General features: G+C 41.1%; 2 protein-coding genes across 4 annotated transcripts in view; both read left to right on the top strand.

Annotated features, from left to right (window-relative positions):
- The window catches only part of LOC124399382 (sperm-associated antigen 17-like), a 7581-nt gene extending 2038 nt beyond the window's left edge, over nucleotides 1–5543 (top strand). The window contains exons 8-19 of the mRNA XM_046870235.1: nucleotides 379–524; nucleotides 753–911; nucleotides 1052–1140; nucleotides 1260–1387; nucleotides 2954–3084; nucleotides 3220–3408; nucleotides 4084–4194; nucleotides 4329–4371; nucleotides 4601–4682; nucleotides 4805–4852; nucleotides 4979–5084; nucleotides 5158–5543. Coding sequence (XP_046726191.1) covers nucleotides 379–524; nucleotides 753–911; nucleotides 1052–1140; nucleotides 1260–1387; nucleotides 2954–3084; nucleotides 3220–3408; nucleotides 4084–4194; nucleotides 4329–4371; nucleotides 4601–4682; nucleotides 4805–4852; nucleotides 4979–5084; nucleotides 5158–5247 — 1322 coding nt within the window. The 3' untranslated portion in view covers nucleotides 5248–5543. The remainder of the gene's footprint in view (nucleotides 1–378; nucleotides 525–752; nucleotides 912–1051; nucleotides 1141–1259; nucleotides 1388–2953; nucleotides 3085–3219; nucleotides 3409–4083; nucleotides 4195–4328; nucleotides 4372–4600; nucleotides 4683–4804; nucleotides 4853–4978; nucleotides 5085–5157) is intronic.
- Nucleotides 5544–6992: 1449 nt separating this feature from the next.
- dennd2da (DENN/MADD domain containing 2Da) overlaps nucleotides 6993–20000 on the top strand; it is a 27368-nt gene continuing 14360 nt past the window's right edge. The window contains exons 1-4 of one of the 3 annotated variants that reach the window (XM_046870237.1): nucleotides 6993–7252; nucleotides 18428–18483; nucleotides 18574–18654; nucleotides 19066–19152. In XM_046870237.1, coding sequence (XP_046726193.1) covers nucleotides 18441–18483; nucleotides 18574–18654; nucleotides 19066–19152 — 211 coding nt within the window. In that variant the 5' untranslated portion in view covers nucleotides 6993–7252; nucleotides 18428–18440. Of the gene's footprint in view, nucleotides 7253–18424; nucleotides 18484–18573; nucleotides 18655–19065; nucleotides 19153–19503 lie in introns of those variants that run through there. The other 2 variants (XM_046870236.1, XM_046870238.1) reach the window with 2 other exon arrangements.

The following is a 20000-nucleotide window of genomic DNA, read 5'->3' as shown; positions in this document are numbered from 1 at the left end:
GTGTCTGTCTCCGGCAGAAACACGTTCCTCATGTTCAGAGTCGGGTTCTGCAGCTAACGCTTCACTCTCATTATTCAGTAGCACAGAGAGCAGCAGATACCCGATGTGTGTGACTGTTGGAGATACGACTGAAACAATAACGTATTGCAGTATTGTACACCTGCGTTATCGTCAGAGCTGCTGTTATAGAGAATTAAACAACATCTACTGACCAATCACAATCCAGGATCGGATTAAAGCAGACTGAAGGAACCTCAGGGCAGAAAATACTGAGTGCAGAACCCTTTATGATCAGCTGCATGTTCAGTGGAGGAGACAGTATCATGTCTGATGGTGTGATCTGAGGCAGTTATCCTCATTAGATGTTGTGTTTTTCAGGCAGCAGTGATGGAGGGAGAAGGAGCAGGGTGAAGGTGGAGAAGAGTGGATTCGCCACAGTGATAATGAACTGTGAGGAGAAAAGTGGCAAAGTTCTCTTTAGAGACGGAACCACCATCAGCGCTACAGCACACGGATCATACAGGGTGAGAGCAGATGAAGGGATCTATGGATGGATGGATGGATGGATGAGGTTAATTGGAAAGGTGACTGAATGGATATGGAATAGTGTGAAGATGGAAAAATATATTGGTGGATAGAGATAAAGATAGGGACCCCCCCCTCTCTGTTTCCCTCTCTTATGCCCCTCTCTCTCCCTCTCTTTCTCTCTCTCTCTCTCTCTCTCTCTCTCTCTCTCTCTCTCCATGCTGTAGGTGAGTCTCCCTGATGGAGGTTGTCTGTCTGTCTGTAAGGATGGTGTGGCTGTGTACAGCAGTACAGGACCTGAAGGAGAGCAGCGTGGACGTTACATCATGAGTCACACTAATGGTTTAGTGTGTGAGCTCACTGACTCCGATGGAAACAACTACCAGGTCAGTTAACACACACACACACACACACACACACACACACACACACACACACACACACACATACACACACACATACACACACACACGCACACACACATCTGATGCATCAACTCTGCATGAGTGTGTTTTGGTTTGTGTAGGTCACAGCAGAGGGCAGAGTCTCCATCACACACACACACACTGACACGGAGACACAACACAACACCTGCCTCAGTACACACCCACCTCGGTAAGTGGCACAGAGGAAGAATACAACACACACACACACACACACACACACACACACACACACACACACACACACACACACATATACAAGTCACTTATCTGTGTGTGTGTGTTTTACAGGTTATTTATGGTGTATGCTGATGGTTCTGCAGTTGAGTTCCTCTCCTCTCAGACTGTAGATAAGATTCTGCAGGAGAACACACATCCTTCAGTCGCTGTGATTAGAGAAGCTATACCACACACACACGGTCAGTACACACACACACACACACACACACACACACACACACACACACACACACACATTGTCAGTTCACACATATTCAGTACACACACATCCTTTAGTCGCTGTGATCAGAGCAGATATACCACACATACATGGTCAGTAAACCAACACACACATATACACACACACACACACACACACAACCACACACGGTCAGTACACACACACGGTCAGTACACACACACACACACACACATCCTTTAGTCGCTATGATTAGAGAAGCTATACCACACACATTCAGTTCACACACACATAAGGTCAGTACACACACACACACACACACACACACACACACACACATGGTCACTCCACACACACACACACACACACACACAGACACACTCTTCAGTCGTATATTTTAAATTTCATGGCATCAACACATCTGAAAAAAGTTGGGACAAGGCCGTGTCTCCACTGTGTGGCGTCCCCTCTTCTCTTTATAACAGTCTGTGCACGTCTGGGGACTGAGGAGACAAGCTGCTCAAGTTTAGGAATAGGAATGTTCTCCCATTCTTGTCTAATACAGGCTTCTAGTTGCTCAACTGTCTCAGGTCTTCTTCTATCATCTTCCTCTTTATGATGCACCAAATGTTTTCTCTGGGTGAAAGATCTGGACTGCAGGTGGACATTTCAGTACCCAGATCCTTCTTCTACACAGCATGATGTTGTAATTGATGCAGTATGTGGTCTGGCATTGTCATGTTGGAAAATGCAAAGTCTTCCCTGAAAGAGACGACGTCTGGATGGGAGCATATGTTGTTCTAGAACTTGGACCATCGGAGATGCAGGCTTCTGAACTGAGCGCTGATAACAACTTGGGTTGTCCTGGTCCGCTTTAGTCCGGATGACATGGGGTCTCAGTTTTCCGTCTAAAGGCCCGAAGATCACGGGCATCCGGTATGGTTTTCTGGCCTTCACCCTTACGCACAGAGATTGTTCCAGATTTTCTGAATCTTTGGATGATATGATGCACTGTAGATGATGAGAACTTCAAACTCTTTAAATTTTTCTCTGAGAAACTCCTTTCTGATGTTGCTCCACTATTTTTCACCGCAGCATTGGGGGAACTGGTGATCCTCTGCCCATCTGGACTTCTGAGAGACACTGCCACTCTGAGAGGCTCTTTTTATACCCAATCATGTTGCCAAATGATCTAATAAGTTGTAAATTGCTCCTCCAGCTGTTCCTTATATGTACATTTCACTTTTCCGGCCTCTTATTGCTCCCTGTCCCAACTTTTTTGGAATGTGTAGCTCTCATAAAATCCAAAATGAGACAATATTTAGCATGACATTTCAAAATGTCTCACTTTCAACATTTGATATGTTTCTATATTCTATTGTGAATAAAATATAAGTTCATAAGATTTAAATTATTGCATTCCTTTTTTATTCACAATTTGTTCAGTGTCCCAACTTTTTTGGAATCGGGTTTGTAATAATCTGAGTGTTTAATGTAAAGTTGTCTTTATGTGTGCGTGTGTGTGTTTACTGACTGTGTGTGTTTGTGTGCATGTTGTTTATTACAGATGCATTTGAGATCACAATTCTGAAACCCTTCTCTGATCTGAGCTCCTATTGGCTCTCACCCACACACCTGGATGATATCATTCCTGCCAACCTCAGATCCAGGAGGTGGGACACGTTTCCTTCCTCTGAGGTAAACACGCACACACACACACACACACACACACACACACACACACACACACACACACACACCCACAAACATACACACAACAACCAATCAGCTGCCTTAAAATAGGGCTCATGTCTTTCCTTTACTGTGTTCCAGGTGAAGACCCGTGGGACTCCATTCGGAATGTCTTTGGGTCGAGATTTAGAACTGAAGAATAGAACCACAAGGGGTTCTGATCCGACCCCTCCCCTTCTGCAGAACCCCAAAACATTAGTGATCCGCCGTATCATCGAACACACCCCATTCACACAACAACAACAACAACACCTTCAGCACAACCTGCTGGTACAACACACACACACACACACACACACACACACACACACACACACACACACACACACACACCATTTACACACACACCATTTACACAACACCATCAACACCTGCAGCACAACCTGCTGGTACAACACACACACACACACACACACACTCACACACACACAAACACACACACCATTCACACAACAACAACACCTTCAGCACAACCTGCTGGTACAACACACACAGATACACACACACACACACACACACACACACACACACACACACACACACACACACAACAACAACAACACCTTCAGCACAACCTGCTGGTACAACACACACAGACACACACACACACACACACACACACACACACACACACACCATTCACACAACAACAACAACACCTTCAGCACAACCTGCTGGTACAACACACACACACACACACACACACACACACACACACACACACACACACACTCATCTAAAAAACATGGAGCAGTAACGTAACCACGGCTGAAAGTTCTGCTGAAAGCTGATTGGTTGAAGGTGCTCCATGTTTATAAAGTGATTCAGTGAAGTTTAGTAACACATCGTTGCAGAACTTCCTATTTCACTTTATTTCATGAAAAAGAGCTATTTAAATGTAACCCTGCCTTGTGTGTGTGTGTGTGTGTGTGTGTGTGTATACAGTTGTACATAAACAAGCTCCTGCAGAGAGAGAAGCTGAAAGACGAGATGAAGCTGAAGGATCCTAAAACAGTTTTAGAGAAACTTCACATCACTGATCTTCACCTTCTGCAGGTCCTTCACTGTGGTCATGTCCCAAACCACACACACACACACTATACACTATATAGTGCACTTAAACCCAGTTCTTTTACTGTTTCATTCAGTGTTTTATCTGATGTGTAACTGAACTTTCCCTCTCACTGCAGTCTCACTCAGACTCATCAGCAGACGCTCCGTCTCCTCTGTCCAGTGAGTGTCTTCACATTCCACACTCCTCAATTCTCTCAATGAGACGCTCTGCTGTAACCATGGCAACTATTCAACTACGTTACTATAGCAACAGTTCAGTAGTAACTATGTACACAGTGTACACTAACACTACAATAATATCCCTCTGGTCTGACTTTTACCTCTGTGTGTGTGTGTGTGTGTGTGTGCGTGTGTGCGTGTGTGCGTGTGTGTGTGTGTGTGTGTGTAGTGCACTCTCTGTACTCTCAGGCTGTAGGTGTGTCTGATTCTCCTCTGTCTAATCAACACGATGATCAACATGGAATACCCAGGTAAAAAACACACACACGCACACACACACACACACACACACACACACACACACACACAGACAGACACACACAGTATCTGTGTTTTTAGATAAAACTCTGTGGTTTCTTTGGATTTTTTACAGTAAACAGCAGCGGAAATCTGAGTGGGAGAACAGAATCCACCAACACAGGTTACAATCATACATCAATCAAACACAATCAATTAATCAATCAATAATATATGGAGGGTGCAAATATAACATATATTCGTGTGCAATGTTGGAGAACCTGATGGGATTGTGGTGCGTGATGTTCAGGTTGGAGCTGCAGGAGGAGCTGAGGCATCGCTCGGCTCTGAGGAACCGCATCATCATGCAGTATTTCCATCCCGAGGTGCAGGACCTGATTCGCTCCATCCAGCAGGTGAGTGCTGTTACTGCTTCTTCTGAAACTCTGAGGTATAATTAGGTGTTAAAGAATTCCTGCTCTTTCACAGAAGCCAAGGCTGACAACTTCTTCTCCAACTCTTCCTTCGCTCCCTAAAAGAAGAGACGCCGGATTACAGAACTTCAGCAACTCCATGTAACGCTCAGGCTTTATACCAATCTATACAAATCTATCCAGAGAACAACCTTCAGTGCTCAACTGCAAATATTCTATTTAATATAGATAATAGACCTTGTCTCAAAGCAGCAAATAAAGACGTCTCCTTCTGTTCTGTAGCAGATTTACATCTGTGACTTCAGAATATTTAGCGAGAGAAAGGTGATGAATTATGAGCTAACTGCAGTCCCCTGGTGTTAATTGTATACACGTATGATTTAAGTATTGAAAAATAAAAAGGAATAAAAAAAACCTCGGGTGTCTGTTAAGGAATGTTGTATTGAAGCCATTTTTCCACAGGTGAAAGGTCACATGAGAATCTGCTTCTGATTGTTTACACACAACAGACAGACCACTAGAGGGTGCAGCTGAGCTTGATTGAGCTTTTTATCCTGTTTCTTCTGATTGTGAACAATTATATTTAATAAATATTCAATATACAATATGTTCAATATCATACATTTAATTTGTTTTTTTATGTGTGAAATATAGTATTTTTATATTGTATTCAAAAATAGCTTAAATTTGATTAAGAAATCTAAATAAACGACTTAACGTAATTTATTAAATAAAACACTTTATAACTATATAAACTTTATATATTAATTTAACTATTCAGTAAATTAATAAATAATATATATAAAATATATGAATATTCCTAATAATATTTATTTCATATGTAGAATATCAAATAAAACCAACAAAATATCATGTATATCAGTTATGAATGATTAAGGAAACATCTATAACAATCTATCACAATGCATTTATAATTAAAAAAGGGATAAATGTAAAATAAATTATAAATAATAAATACAGTCTTTTACAGTAAATATTACATTTACATATTACAAAATTTTACATATTAAATAGTCAGATTTAATATTTAAAGACATTAACGCAATAATAAACTTACAGCTGAAAGTTATTTCTATAACACACACACACACACATACACAGAAACCAGGGAAAGGGAAGTAAAAGTGTGATGTGTGTTTAGTTTAGAGAAAGAGAAAGAAATCCACAGGAGAGTCAGGAACCGCAGAGGAGCAGGAGAAGGCCAGGTGATGTCGTCTGTATGCATTAAATCACCAAATTATTCCTGAGGGGTTTTGATGACCATCAGGATAAAGAGGAAAAAAAGCCAATTACTTTAAACAGTCAACAGATTTAAGTATTCAGTATTCAGTCCCCAGTATTCAATACTCTGAATTCAGTATTCAGCTCTCTTTATCAACACCCAGAATTCAGTAGTCAGTAGTTAGTGCTCAAAATTAAGCAGTAGTTTAGTGTGTGTGTGTGTGTGTGTGTGTGTGTGTGTGTGTGTGTGTGTGTGTGTGTGTCATAGTAGAGTCATTAAAATTAAACTGGTATCTCTACACCCCGGTTACTAATGCAGTGTAATGAGCAGTGTGGAATTCTGTGTTACAGCGAGAAGTCTCAGAGTCCACTTCTGTTTAAAGTCCATCTCGGTTTTCCCTACAAGTGATCACTTCCTCATAGTCAAACAAGAAGCGGTCGTTATTTTTCTACACACACACACACACACACACACACACACACACACACACACACACACACACACACACACAAAAGAAAGCAGCTGAATGGTTACAGACAGAAGACAAAGACTGTGCACTGAGGTTGAAAAGCACTTGAGTTGTGAAAGGAGAGAGAGAGAGAGAGAGAGAGAGAGAGAGAGAGAGAGAGGGACAGAAAGATAGATAAAGAGAGAGAGAGAGAGAGAGAGAGAGAGAGAGAGAGAGAGAGAGAGAGAGAGAGAGAAACAGGAAGAGAAGTTTTACATTCTGTGTGATAAAGTGATGGGATTTTAGTGCTACGGAACACACAAACAACGCAATGTTGTAGAATACACAAGAGGAGCAGATAAACCATACAGATTTAAACACACACAACACACACACACACACACACACACACACACACACACACTGACCCTGAACTTGCCGTGAGGACTTTGCACAAAGGTAAGTCAAAAAGTGTTTCATTTATTTTCATTTAAGAGAGAAGAGATACTGTGTTGGATTTCATATCCAAACATTCACACACACACACACGCACACACACACACACACACACACACACACACACACACATGGGGATGCAGCAGGTGCTTCTCAACATGTTGTGGCTGATCCCTGAAAAGGTATTCACCATTGTTTAGCTACAGTATCAACGGTCACATATATGTGTGTGTGTGTGTGTGTGTGTGTGTGTGTGTGTGTGTGTGTGTGTGTGTGTGTGTGTGAGTGTGAGTGTGTTCAGCAGTAAAACCTGTTAAATTGCTTGTTAAGGTTTGAGAACAGACATTTCTGTCCGAAAAAATGAGTGTAAAGAGTGTGTATTATTGTGGGTTAGTGTGCATTAGTGTGGGTTAGTGTGTATTAGTGTGTGTTAGTGTGTATTCATGTGTCGGTGTGTATTAGTGTGTGTTAGTGTGTATTAATGTGGGTTGGTGTGCATTAGTGGGTGTTAGTGTGAATTAGTGTGTAGTGTGTATTAGTGTGTGTCTGTGTGTATTAGTGTGTGTCTGTGTGTATTAGTGTGGGTTAGTGTGCATTAGTGTGGTTAGTGTGCATTAGTGGGTGTTAGTGTGTATTATTGTAGGTTAGTGTGCATTAGTGTGGGTTAGTGCATTAGTGTGGGTTAGTGCATTAGTGGGTGTTAGTGTGTGTGTGTGTGTATTAGTGTGTGTCTGTGTGTATTAGTGTGGGTTAGTGTGCATTAGTGTGGGTTAGTGTGCATTAGTGGGTGTTAGTGTGTAGTAATGTGGGTTAGTGCATTAGTGGGTGTTAGTGTGAATTAGTGTGTAGTAGTGTGTATTAGTGTGTGTCTGTGTGTATTAGTGTGGGTTAGTGTGCATTAGTGTGGGTTAGTGTGTATTAGTGTGTTAGTGTGTATTCGTGTGTCGGTGTGTATTAGTGTGTGTTAGTGTGTATTAGTGTGTGTCTGTGTGTATTAGTGTGGGTTAGTGTGCATTAGTGTGGGTTAGTGTGCATTAGTGGGTGTTAGTGTGTATTATTGTAGGTTAGTGTGCATTAGTGGGTGTTAGTGTGAATTAGTGTGTAGTAGTGTGTATTATTGTGTGTCTGTGTATTAGTGTGTGTCTGTGTGTATTAGTGTGGGTTAGTGTGCATTAGTGTGGGTTAGTGTGCATTAGTGGGTGTTAGTGTGTAGTAATATGGGTTAGTGTGCATTAGTGGGTGTTAGTGTGAATTAGTGTGTAGTAGTGTGTATTAGTGTGTCTGTGTGTATTAGTGGGGTTAGTGTGGATTAGTGTGGGTTAGTGTGCATTAGTGAGTGTTAGTGTGTATTAATGTAGGTTAGTGTGCATTAGTGGGTGTTAGTGTGAATTAGTGTGTAGTATTGTGTATTAGTGTGTGTCTGTGTGTATTAGTGTGTGTCTGTGTGTATTAGTGTGGGTTAGTGTGCATTAGTGTGGGTTAGTGTGCATTAGTGGGTGTTAGTGTGTAGTAATGTGGGTTAGTGTGCATTAGTGGGTGTTAGTGTGAATTAGTGTGTAGTAGTGTGTATTAGTGTGTGTTAGTGTGCATTAGTGTGGGTTAGTGTGTATTAGTGTGTGTTAGTGTGTATTCGTGTGTCAGTGTGTATTAGTGTGTGTTAGTGTGTATTAATGTGGCTTAGTGTGCATTAGTGGGTGTTAGTGTGAATTAGTGTGTAGTAGTGTGTATTAGTGTGTGTCTGTGTGTATTAGTGTGTCTGTGTGTATTAGTGTGGGTTAGTGTGCATTAGTGTGGGTTAGTGTGCATTAGTGTGGGTTAGTGTGCATTAGTGGGTGTTAGTGTATTAATGTGGGTTAGTGTGCATTAGTGGGTGTTAGTGTGAATTAGTGTGTAGTAGTGTGTATTAGTGTGTGTATTAGTGTGGGTTAGTGTGCATTAGTGTGGGTTAGAGTGTATTAGTGTGTGTTAGTGTGTATTCGTGTGTTGGCATGTATTAGAGTGTGTTAGTGTGCATTAGTGGGTGTTAGTGTGAATTAGTGTGTAGTGTGTATTAGTGTGTGTCTGTGTGTATTAGTGTGTGTCTGTGTGTATTAGTGTGGGTTAGTGTGCATTAGTGGGTGTTAGTGTGTAGTGTGTATTAATGTGGGTTAGTGTGCATTAGTGTGGGTTAGTGTATTAGTGTGTAGTAGTGTGTATTAGTGTGTCTGTGTGTATTAGTGAGTGTCAGTGTGCATTAGTGAGTGTTCTTGTGTATTAGTGTAGTAGTGTTTATCATTGTGTGTCTGTGTGTATTGGTTGGTGTCAGTGTGTATTAGTGTGGGTTAGTGTGCATTAGTGTGGGTTAGTGTGCATTAGTGTGTGTCTGTGTGTATTAGTGTGGGTTAGTGTGTATTAGTGTGGGTCAGTGTGCATTAGTGGGTGTTAGTGTGTATTAATGTGGGTTAGTGTGCATTAGTGGGGGTTAGTGTGTATTAGTGTGGGTCAGTGTGCATTAGTGGGTGTTAGTGTGTATTAATGTGGGTTAGTGTGCATTAGTGGGGTTAGTGTTTATTAGTGTGGGTCAGTGTGCATTAGTGGGGTTAGTGTGTATTAGTGTGGGTCAGTGTGCATTAGTGGGTGTTAGTGTGTATTAATGTGGGTTAGTGTGTATTAGTGGGGTTAGTGTATTAGTGTGGGTTAGTGTGCATTAGTGGGGTTAGTGTGCATTAGTGGGTGTTAGTGTGTATTAGTGTGTCAGTGTGCATTAGTGGGTGTTAGTGTTTATTAATGTGGGTCTGTGTGCATTAATGTGGGTCAGTGTGTATGAATGTGGGTTAGTGTGTATTAGTGTGGGTTAGTGTGCATTAGTGGGGGTTAGTGTGTATTAGTGTGGGTCAGTGTGCATTAGTGGGTGTTAGTGTGTATTAATGTGGGTTAGTGTGTATTAGTGGGGGTTAGTGTGTATTAATGTGGGTTAGTGTGCATTAGTGGGGGTTAATGTGCATTAGTGTGTATTAGTTGTTGTCAATGTGCATTATTGGGTGTCTGTGTGTATTAGTGTGTATTAGTGTGTGTCTGTGTGTTAGTGTGTATTAGTTTGTGTCAGTGTCTATTAGTGTGTATTAATGTGTACATTAATACTGAAGAGTCCAAATACACTGTACAATAACATTCAGTAACAAACACACAACTGACATAAAACTATACACTAACACACTTTAACACACAGTCAAATACAAACTAATACACACACACACAGAACCAGTCAATAATTTAGACGCAGCTTCTCCTGCGTGTATATATTTTTTTTTTTACAACATTGTACATTAATACCAAACTATAAAAGAACACGTTTGGAATCCTGTAGTAAACAAAAACGTGTTAAAGAACCCACAATGATTTATATTTTAGTTTGTCTAACTCCAAAAGCTTTGATGTTGCTTTACAAATGCCGTTCTCTCATAAGCTTAATGAGGTCATCACCTGGAAAGGTTTCACAATAATCTTGTGGATTTCCCAGAGGTGTTGAGTGCTTGTTGTCTGCTTTTTTATCACTCTCTGGTCCAACTCATCCCAAACCATCTGAACTGGATTAAGATGGGGTGATTGTGGAGGCACGTCATCTGATACAGCACTCCATCACTCTCCATCTTAAACAAAAAGCTCTTTCAGAACTTAGAGGTGTGTTTGGGGTCTTTGTCCTGTTGGAAGACAAACGATTGTCAGTGAAGTGTAAACCAGGTGAGATGTCTGCATGCTCCTGCAGATTTCTGTGGTACCCATGCTGGTTAAGTGTGTTCTCAATTTTACCTAAATCATTAACAGTGTCAGCACCAAAGCATCCTCACATATCACACCTCTGTCTTCATGCTTCACAGTAATAACCACACATTCAGGAACTGTCTGTTCACTCTCTGTATGTCTAACAAAGACACAGCGTTTAGAACCAAACATCTCAAATTTGGATTTATCAAACCTAAGGGCTGATTTAAAGTCCATTCCTTCTGTTTCTTGGCCAAAGGAAGTTTTCTCTGCTTGTTGTTCTTTTGAAGTGATGGTTTCTGAAGTAATGGTTTCTGAAGTAATGGTTTCTTTGCTGCAATTCCATCATGAAGGTCTGACTCACACAGTCTATGTTGAAATGTCTAACACTTGAACTCTCAGAAGCATTTATGTTCATCAGCAGTTTCGGAGGCTGGAGATTCTAATAAACGGATCCTGTGCAGCAGAGGTAGCTCTCGGTCTCATGAGGGTCTGTTTCATTATAGCGTTTGATGGTTTTGGAGACTGCACTTTCTAGATCCATTTCAAGTTCTGAGATCTTTCAGATCGACTGAGCTTCATGTCTGAAAGTAATAATGGATCTTTTCTGTTTCTTGTTAGAATCTGGATTTGTACAGTAGTTTGTAGCAGCACTAAGTGATATTGACTCTGTACTCACACTTTCCTCTGCACAACACAACATAAAACCTAAAGCTCATTAAGAAGAAAAGAAAAGTCCCAAAGGAAGTGTTGATAAAACACACCTGTGACCTGAAACCCATTCCAGGTGACACCTCGTGATTCTCATGATAGAAGTTTGTGAAGCAGCATCAAAACTACATCAAGTTCCTTTGGACACGTTTTTGTTTACTACAGAATTCCAGACGTGTTCTTTTATAGTTTGGATTCTTTAATATTCATGTACAATGTTATAAATAATAAAAATAAAAATCACTGCAGGAGGCACTGAGTCCAAACTACTGACTGGTTCTGGGTGTGTATGTAAATTATTTTGTATTTGTATGTGTGTTAAAGTGTGTTTGTGTGTTAGTGTAAAGTTGTATGTGAGTTGTGTGTGTTGGTGTGTGTGTTAGTGTTTGTTGTGTGTTTTGTGTGAGAAACCTGTTGGAGAGGTTTTAACATATAACTGACTTAAAACACACTTAACTTTCACTTCAAGGGCGTGTAATGGTACAATGGCTTTAACACACACACACACACACACACACACACACACACACACACACACACAAATAAACTGAGTAAATAACTTCCTGTTAAGGAAGGAAGCAGAAATGAAACAGAAATTTCGCACCTTGGGTTGTTGAGATATGACTGTAAGTGTGTGTGTGCGTGTGTGTGTGTGTGTGTGTGTGTGTGTGTGTGTGTGTGTGTGTGTGTGTGTGTGTTGGTGCACCACAAACCCATGGTTTTGTCTAAGAACTTAGTGACACACCCTTTAGCTCCCAATTACACAGTTTTTTCAACTCCAGAGTTTTTCCGGAAAGTCTAGTCAGGTTAGCTCTTAGCCTGTTAGCTGCAGAGCGCTATTAGAGACTATTCATTCATTCTTTTATTCATTGTCCTGACACAGTCATGCTGTGTGTTTCTATGGCAACAGAACTGGAAAGTAAGATTTAACTCTCATCAAACACCTCTGACTGCAGGATTCACAAAAATCCCTACTCCTAATGTGAGATCCAATATATACAGTATATATATGCCCCCTTTACTCATCCACCCCTCACCCGTCTGCACTTTAACCACCCCTCACCCGTCTGCACTTTAACCACCGAACCCCTCACCCGTCTTTAACCACCCCCCTCACCCGTCTGCACTTTAACCACCGAACCCCTCACCCGTCTTTAACCACCCCCCTCACCCGTCTGCACTTTAACCGTCTGCCCCTTACCCGTCTTCCCTTCAACCATCCGCCCTTCAACCTTCCACCCCCCACTCATCTATATACCGTGCCAGCTATCAAATTTTGCGGCGTTTCCATGACATTTGGGGGCGTGTCTATAACATGACTGACACCAGGGATTTAAACAAAAAAAAGTTCAACATTATTTATTATTTATCAAGGAAGATCAGTATAACATGTTCAGTTCACCTGTAATGACACACCCACATGTCCATATATGGACATAAACGTGTCTGGCCATCACTGTTATATTATATTAAACATGTATTACAGCTTGACAACGCCGCCCTCTAGTGGCTGTTAACTCACTGCATAAAAAAAACATTCAGATGAAGTGTGCAATGTTAGAATCCAGGATAAAATGATTAAATAGGTAAACCCTGTGTGTGTGTGTGTGTGTGTGTGTGTGTGTGTGTGTGTGTGCGCGCGCATATGTTTAAAATACAGGACTGACAGTAGCCAGACAGGCAGCAACATGTCTGTTGAGTGCTCACACAGTCTGCCTTAACAGCTCCTTATTAAGTAATGGATCTGTGTGTGTGCGTGTGTGCGTGTGCGTGTGTGTGCGCGTGTGTGCGCGTGTGTGTGTGTGTGCGCGTGTGTGTGTGCGTGTGTGTGTGTGTGTGTGTGTGTGTTTGTATGTGCGCGTGTGTGCGTGTGTGTGTGTGTGTGCGTGTGTGTTTGTGTGTGTGCGTGTGTGTGCGTGTGTGTGTAAATCTTGTGAATGTTGGCTTACAACAGATCATCAGCTTTACAATATTAACAATTATATTAAAGCTGGTCAGTGCTTTTATATAGTGATATATTTATTCACTTTTTATTTCTTTTTATCCCATACTATAAAATGTGCAAGTGTGAACAGGGCGAGTGTGAACAGGGCGAGTGTGACGGTGTGTAAAGAGCTCAGATTACACACTGGCCTTTGTACATATCCCTATGAATGTAATAATAACACAGGTGTATGTTTTCACAGGCGAGATGCAGCTCTGAATTCCCTCGTCTACACTCCATTATTCTTTTTTCTATCCTTCTTCCTCCAGAATGTGGACTAATCTAATTCATAAATCTGATCACACATGACCATTTCTTCAGTTGTGTGTCGTGTCTGCTGGCTTCATTATGCTTTATTACGCTGCACAATATCAACAAAACTCTAAATAACAGTGTGTGCGAGACCAAGTGCTTGTCTAATGTTCTCTGTGCTGATAAATAATGAGTCTGGAAGCTGTTTTGCTTTGGTTTCCATTTCACCAGCAGTGATGTGCACAATCAACTTCTATTAGATTTATTTTAACACTCTGCTTTTTATTCTCATCTGTATATCATCATATCAGCAGTGCTTTGGTCTATTCCTGATTATTTTCAGGTGTACAGGTGAGTCGCCTCACTCCTGCTGAAAACACCTCGTCTCAGGAGCTTCTAGTGAACATCTGAGGTTCAGACCTCAGTCCCTGACTCTAAATACGACTCTTTATCAGTGGTTCATCCTGTATTATAGCTGAAGTGTTTGATGCTAACATACAGAGCAGTGTGTTGATGATACGGTTATGTCAGTGTTACACACGCCATACATCATCATCATGAGCGTCCTCTCCTCTTTAGAACCGCGGTTCTGTCAGTTCTGCGTGGGTTTAAATTGGAGAGGAATCCTATAACGATTCCCACAGCAGAGTTTCGCTCTGCGTGAACAGGAAAACGTTCTGCAGGTCAGAGTTCAGATCCATAGGGAACACAGACAGCTATATATAAACCACAAGAACCCGAATCTCCACGTCCTGCACCAAAACACAGCAATAAATATACAGTTTAACCCTTTGGGGTCAGGTTACTTAGGCTCAGGGTCAAAGGTCATTCCTAAAGCCATAGAATTCCCCCAGAAAATACTGGGTATAAAAACAGTGTGTTCCTGAACACATAGAGCTTCACCACCATCAACTCCACAAGTGAAGTTTAGGAGAAGTTTACACACCTCTACCCCACTACTCCACACACACTACTGACTTCTGGATTGTTGATTAGTTTTCTACAGAAGCAACTCTGACAGTACAGGTTAATATTAATGCTGCTTCATACACACACACACACACACACACACACACACACACACACACACACACACAGACACACAGGCACACACACAGGCACACACACACACACACACACACACACACACACACACACACACACACACACACACACACACACACACACACACACCCACACTCTTAAAGGAGTACCTGTGGTTCAACCTTCATACACCAGATGGAAGCATCACCTACCACTGAATCGAATCCTTCATCTTCTCACCTCAGAGAAACTACACAGAGCTCTGTAGAGTTCAGAGAGTTTGGGTATGAATATAAGAATATACGTCTGGGTCTGGATCGAAGTCTAAGTCTAAATTTGAGTCTTAGTCTGAGTCTAAATCTGAGCCTGAGTCAGGGTCTGGGTTATTAGTCTGAGTGTGAGCCTGTGTGTGTGTGTGTGTGTGTGTGTGTGTGTGTGTGTGTGTGTATGTGTGTGCGTGTCTTCCTGCACACAAAAGGAGATGATTTTTCATCAGCCTTCTGTACATTTATATAAACTGGTTCAGACTCGTGCAGACCAAATCAGAGTCATTTACACTAAACTCGACTCGACTCCTCTAAACCGATTCTGAGTCGATTCAATTTTACAGAGCGGTTTATAAACAAACTCAGTTTGATCTCCTTCTCCAACACACACGAATCACGACTCACGTCTTCTGCTTCTGAGAAGAACTCAGGCAAATGTGGTCATGAAAAACAGCATTTGTCTTTGGGCACAACGTCTATAACAGTTCACCAACACACACACACACACACACACACACACACACACACACACACACACACACACACACACATGCGCACACACACACACACAGACACACACAGACACACACACACACACACACACACACACACACACACACACACACACACACACACACAGTGGTTGCATGATTTAAATGCATGGATTGTCGTTTGCCCTATAAACCCAACTGAGATTAAAACCCTCTAACTTCCTGGAAGTGCTGCAGCGGTGGTGTGTGATGGTGTGTGATGGTGTGTGATGGTGTGTGTGTTGATCTGTGAGAAAGTTCAAGTTCAGATTCTTTATCTTCATTTATATACAAATGATTTTTTAACAAGAATCAACTTAGAATGTAGTCACACACACATTGAACACACACACTGAACACACACATTGAACACACACACACTGAACACACACATTGAACACACACACACTGAACACACACACATTAAACACACACATTGAACACACACTGAACACACACATTGAACACACACATGGAACACACACTGAACACACACATTAAACACACATTAAACACACACATGGAACACACACTGAACACATACATTGAACACACACACACTGAACACACACATTAAACACACACATTAAACACACACATGAAACACACTGAACACACACATTAAACACACACATGGAACACACACTGAACACACACATGGAACACACACTGAACACACATTGAAAACACACTGAACACACATTAAACACACACATTAAACACACACTGAACACACTGAACACACTGAACACACATTGAACACACACTGAACACAAATTAAAAACACACTGAACACACATTAAAACACACTGAACACACACACTGAACACATTGAAAACACACTGAACACACACAACACACACTGAACACACAGTGAAAACAGACTGAACACACACACTGAACACACACACACACACACACACACACACTGAACACACAGTGAAAACAGACTGAACACACACTGAACACACACTGAACACACACTGAACACACACACACACACACACACACACTGAACACACAGTGAAAACAGACTGAACACACACACACACACACACACACACACACACACTGAACACACAGTAAAAACAGACTGAACACACACACTGAACATACACACTGAACACACACACACACACACACACACACACACACACACACACACTGCAGCAGCACAGGAAATGCACAAGTAGTGAAAGTTTAATGTCAGCAGTATCACAAACAGACATTCTGAGAATTCAGTGTAGATGTGAACACTGTGAGGTTGCAGGATTCTGAGGAGGTGAAATCGGTGTTTAAAAGTCTGAATCGATGTGTGTGAGATTCTTTCAGGCTGTACACGAGTCTCCATGGAATGAAGGAGTAACTCTTAAAGTTAATCATCACTAGTATTTATTGTCCTCTCTAATTTCCTCTAGCTCTTTATGTTGGTGTTTTTCTGGCTCCACTGAAACACACAGCTGTTATCATTATAGCCATGCTAGCTAATAAGAAGCTAATGTGATGTTTAGTAAATAATCAGTGTTCAACATTAATGAAGTAAACGTGATTTGTTACTGTAGTTACGTCACTTTTTCACGTGTCTGTATTTTACTGAGATTTTTACTGAAACTTCACATTTCAAACTCAAATATTTGACTTTTTACTACATTTAGTGAAATCAGTCGTTTCTTTTTATTTACGAATTATATACATAACAAAAAAGTGTGAAACAACTGAAAATATGTCATATTGTAGGATCTTCAAAGTAGCCACCTTTTGCTAGATTACTGCTTTGCACACTCTTGGCATTCTCTTGATGCCTACTTTGAAGAACCTACAATATGACATATTTTCAGTTCACTTTTTGTTATGTATATAATCCCACATGTGTTAATTCATAGTTTTGATGCCTTCAGTGTGAATCTACAATTTTCATAGTCATGAAAATAATAATATATATATATATATATATATATATATATATATATATATATATATATATATATATATATATAATATATATTATATATATATATATACAGTACAGACCTTTTGGTCTGTACTGTATAATAAATCACTACTTTGGAAACTTAAGTACATTTGAAGGCTTAAACTTCAGTACTTTTACTCAAGTGGAAGTTTAAAAGGACACTTTTACTGGAGTCACATTTTACTGAGAGAATCTTCACTACACACTTTGTGTACTTTGGCCACTGCTGGTAATAAATGAACTAACTCAGTAATTAATATTCAGAAGCAGAGATCCCAGAACAGAGCCTTGTGAAACAGCAGAGTTTACTTCAGTGTATGTATTTACCTGCACAGGGTTGAAATCAACTGAAGCGTGAGAAAACAAGGTTTCGTGTTGGACAGCTAACACGGGTCAAGGTCGAGGTTTAAGAGGTAGTTTAAAGGATTGAACTACAGTAAAGCTGAGGGAGGAGGATTATTGTGTTTGTACGTGTCTTATAGTTGTTTCATGTCCCTACTGTTTGATTACAGAGTAAAAAGCAATGCAAATATTTACTAATGAGTTTGAGTTTGACCTTGGGTCAGAGGGAAGGACGATGAAACACTTGTGTTTGCTTCCTGCGACGTTAATGTGTAACTCAGCACACTGTATGTATCATATGAGCTTTTTAATGACTGTGCTGATGTTTTTCAGCAGACAGAGGAGTGTGATGTCCCGACAGAGCTGGGGGTTCTCCTCATTACGCCTGAAGAGTGAGTACTCCAAACACACTCCAGAAACTACTCTACATCTCCAGTGAAAAACATCACCCTGTCTGATCATGTCTGATTACTCTTATGCAGATAAACGCAGTCCCGAGGACGCAAATGCCTTTCCGAGGAGAGGAAAACTCTTTTCGTCTCTTCGTGAGGATCCAAGACACAGTGAGTGTTGATGTGATCCACCCTGAAATCAGATCCTTTTCCCTTTTATCGTCCGGAATCTCCCACATGATCACCTGCACTGCTCACACCCTGGTCGCACGGCATCACCAGGCAGAAATCTATACAATTTACCAGGGTTTTAAATGTACTTAGTTGGGTAGCATTACACCCAGGAGCCATCACAACAGGAAACGAACATGGCTTGTAAGCTCGTTACCTGACAGAAGGTGGTGAGAGCAGAGACCACAATGTGCTACCACCAGTAGGGTCATAATCTACAGGAAATAAAAACAAAGACTACACGCTATTAAAATCACACGCTAACAGGAGCATAAAGCTAGTCAAGCTAGTAAATAAGAGAACAACTTTTTATTTGCTAGTTATTTATATTTCTTCTTGCTTTCTGAACAGAACTGTCCAGCGTTTCCGAAGATGATGACGCCGCTAAAGGACAGAAAGGAAATGTCTTTTCTGAGAGAGAACCAGAGAGCGTTCCAGGTAAAGCAGCATCACCCACAATGCACCTGTACTATATTTCATGGTGTTACACTTGTGTGGGAAAGTTTTGAAGATGATTTACTAATTAGTATGCTAGCAATGATAGCTAGTGAGCTAGGAGTCATATTACAGTGTTTTTATTATTAATAAGCAAAATCACGGTAAGTGTGACAGTGACTGAGTGAAAGAAAGTTCAAATGGAAGATTTTTGTCTCTAACAGAATAAATTGTGTAAACTGTGGGAGATGTGATCAGACTCCCTCACCCCCACACCCACATATGGAGGTGGAAGTTTATTGGTTTGGTGGTTGTTTTGGAGCAGTGAAGGTTTCAGAAGGTGAAAGTGAACCAACATGGCTCCCATTCCATACTTTAACACCGTGCAGTTCCGTCTGGACTGCGGCTCATTGGAACGACTTCACTGTACAACAAGACGCTGAGCCGAAGCGACGAATACGTCCGAGTTCTGAACGAGTTCTTTAGAGAGCAGACAGACGTCTGGAGTGATATCTATCATGGAACCACCTGCCCAGACACTGCACCTCAATCCTACTGAACTACTCTGGGATGAACAAGAAAACCTCCACTGAAGAACATCACAAGAGACACAGCAAAGTATTTCATCTGTATGTTTGGAGAAACGAAGTGTCCGGATGCTGAGAGTGTGGACATTTATAGATTCGTTTGGTCAAAGGAAATCTTCAGATTGTTACATTAGCGAGTTTGGTGCATTAAAAACAAAAGGAACATGCACATGTCTCTCAAACACAATCAAAATCTCAACTAGGTGTTTCCACACTTTACAGGTGCAGAATAAACACCGGTGGATCAGGGTGGAGATCTGAGTG

This window comes from Silurus meridionalis, chromosome 17 (assembly GCF_014805685.1).
Source record: "Silurus meridionalis isolate SWU-2019-XX chromosome 17, ASM1480568v1, whole genome shotgun sequence".
In the NCBI taxonomy this organism is placed as follows: Eukaryota; Metazoa; Chordata; class Actinopteri; order Siluriformes; family Siluridae; genus Silurus; species Silurus meridionalis.
This window is presented reverse-complemented; position numbering and strand designations above follow the sequence as displayed.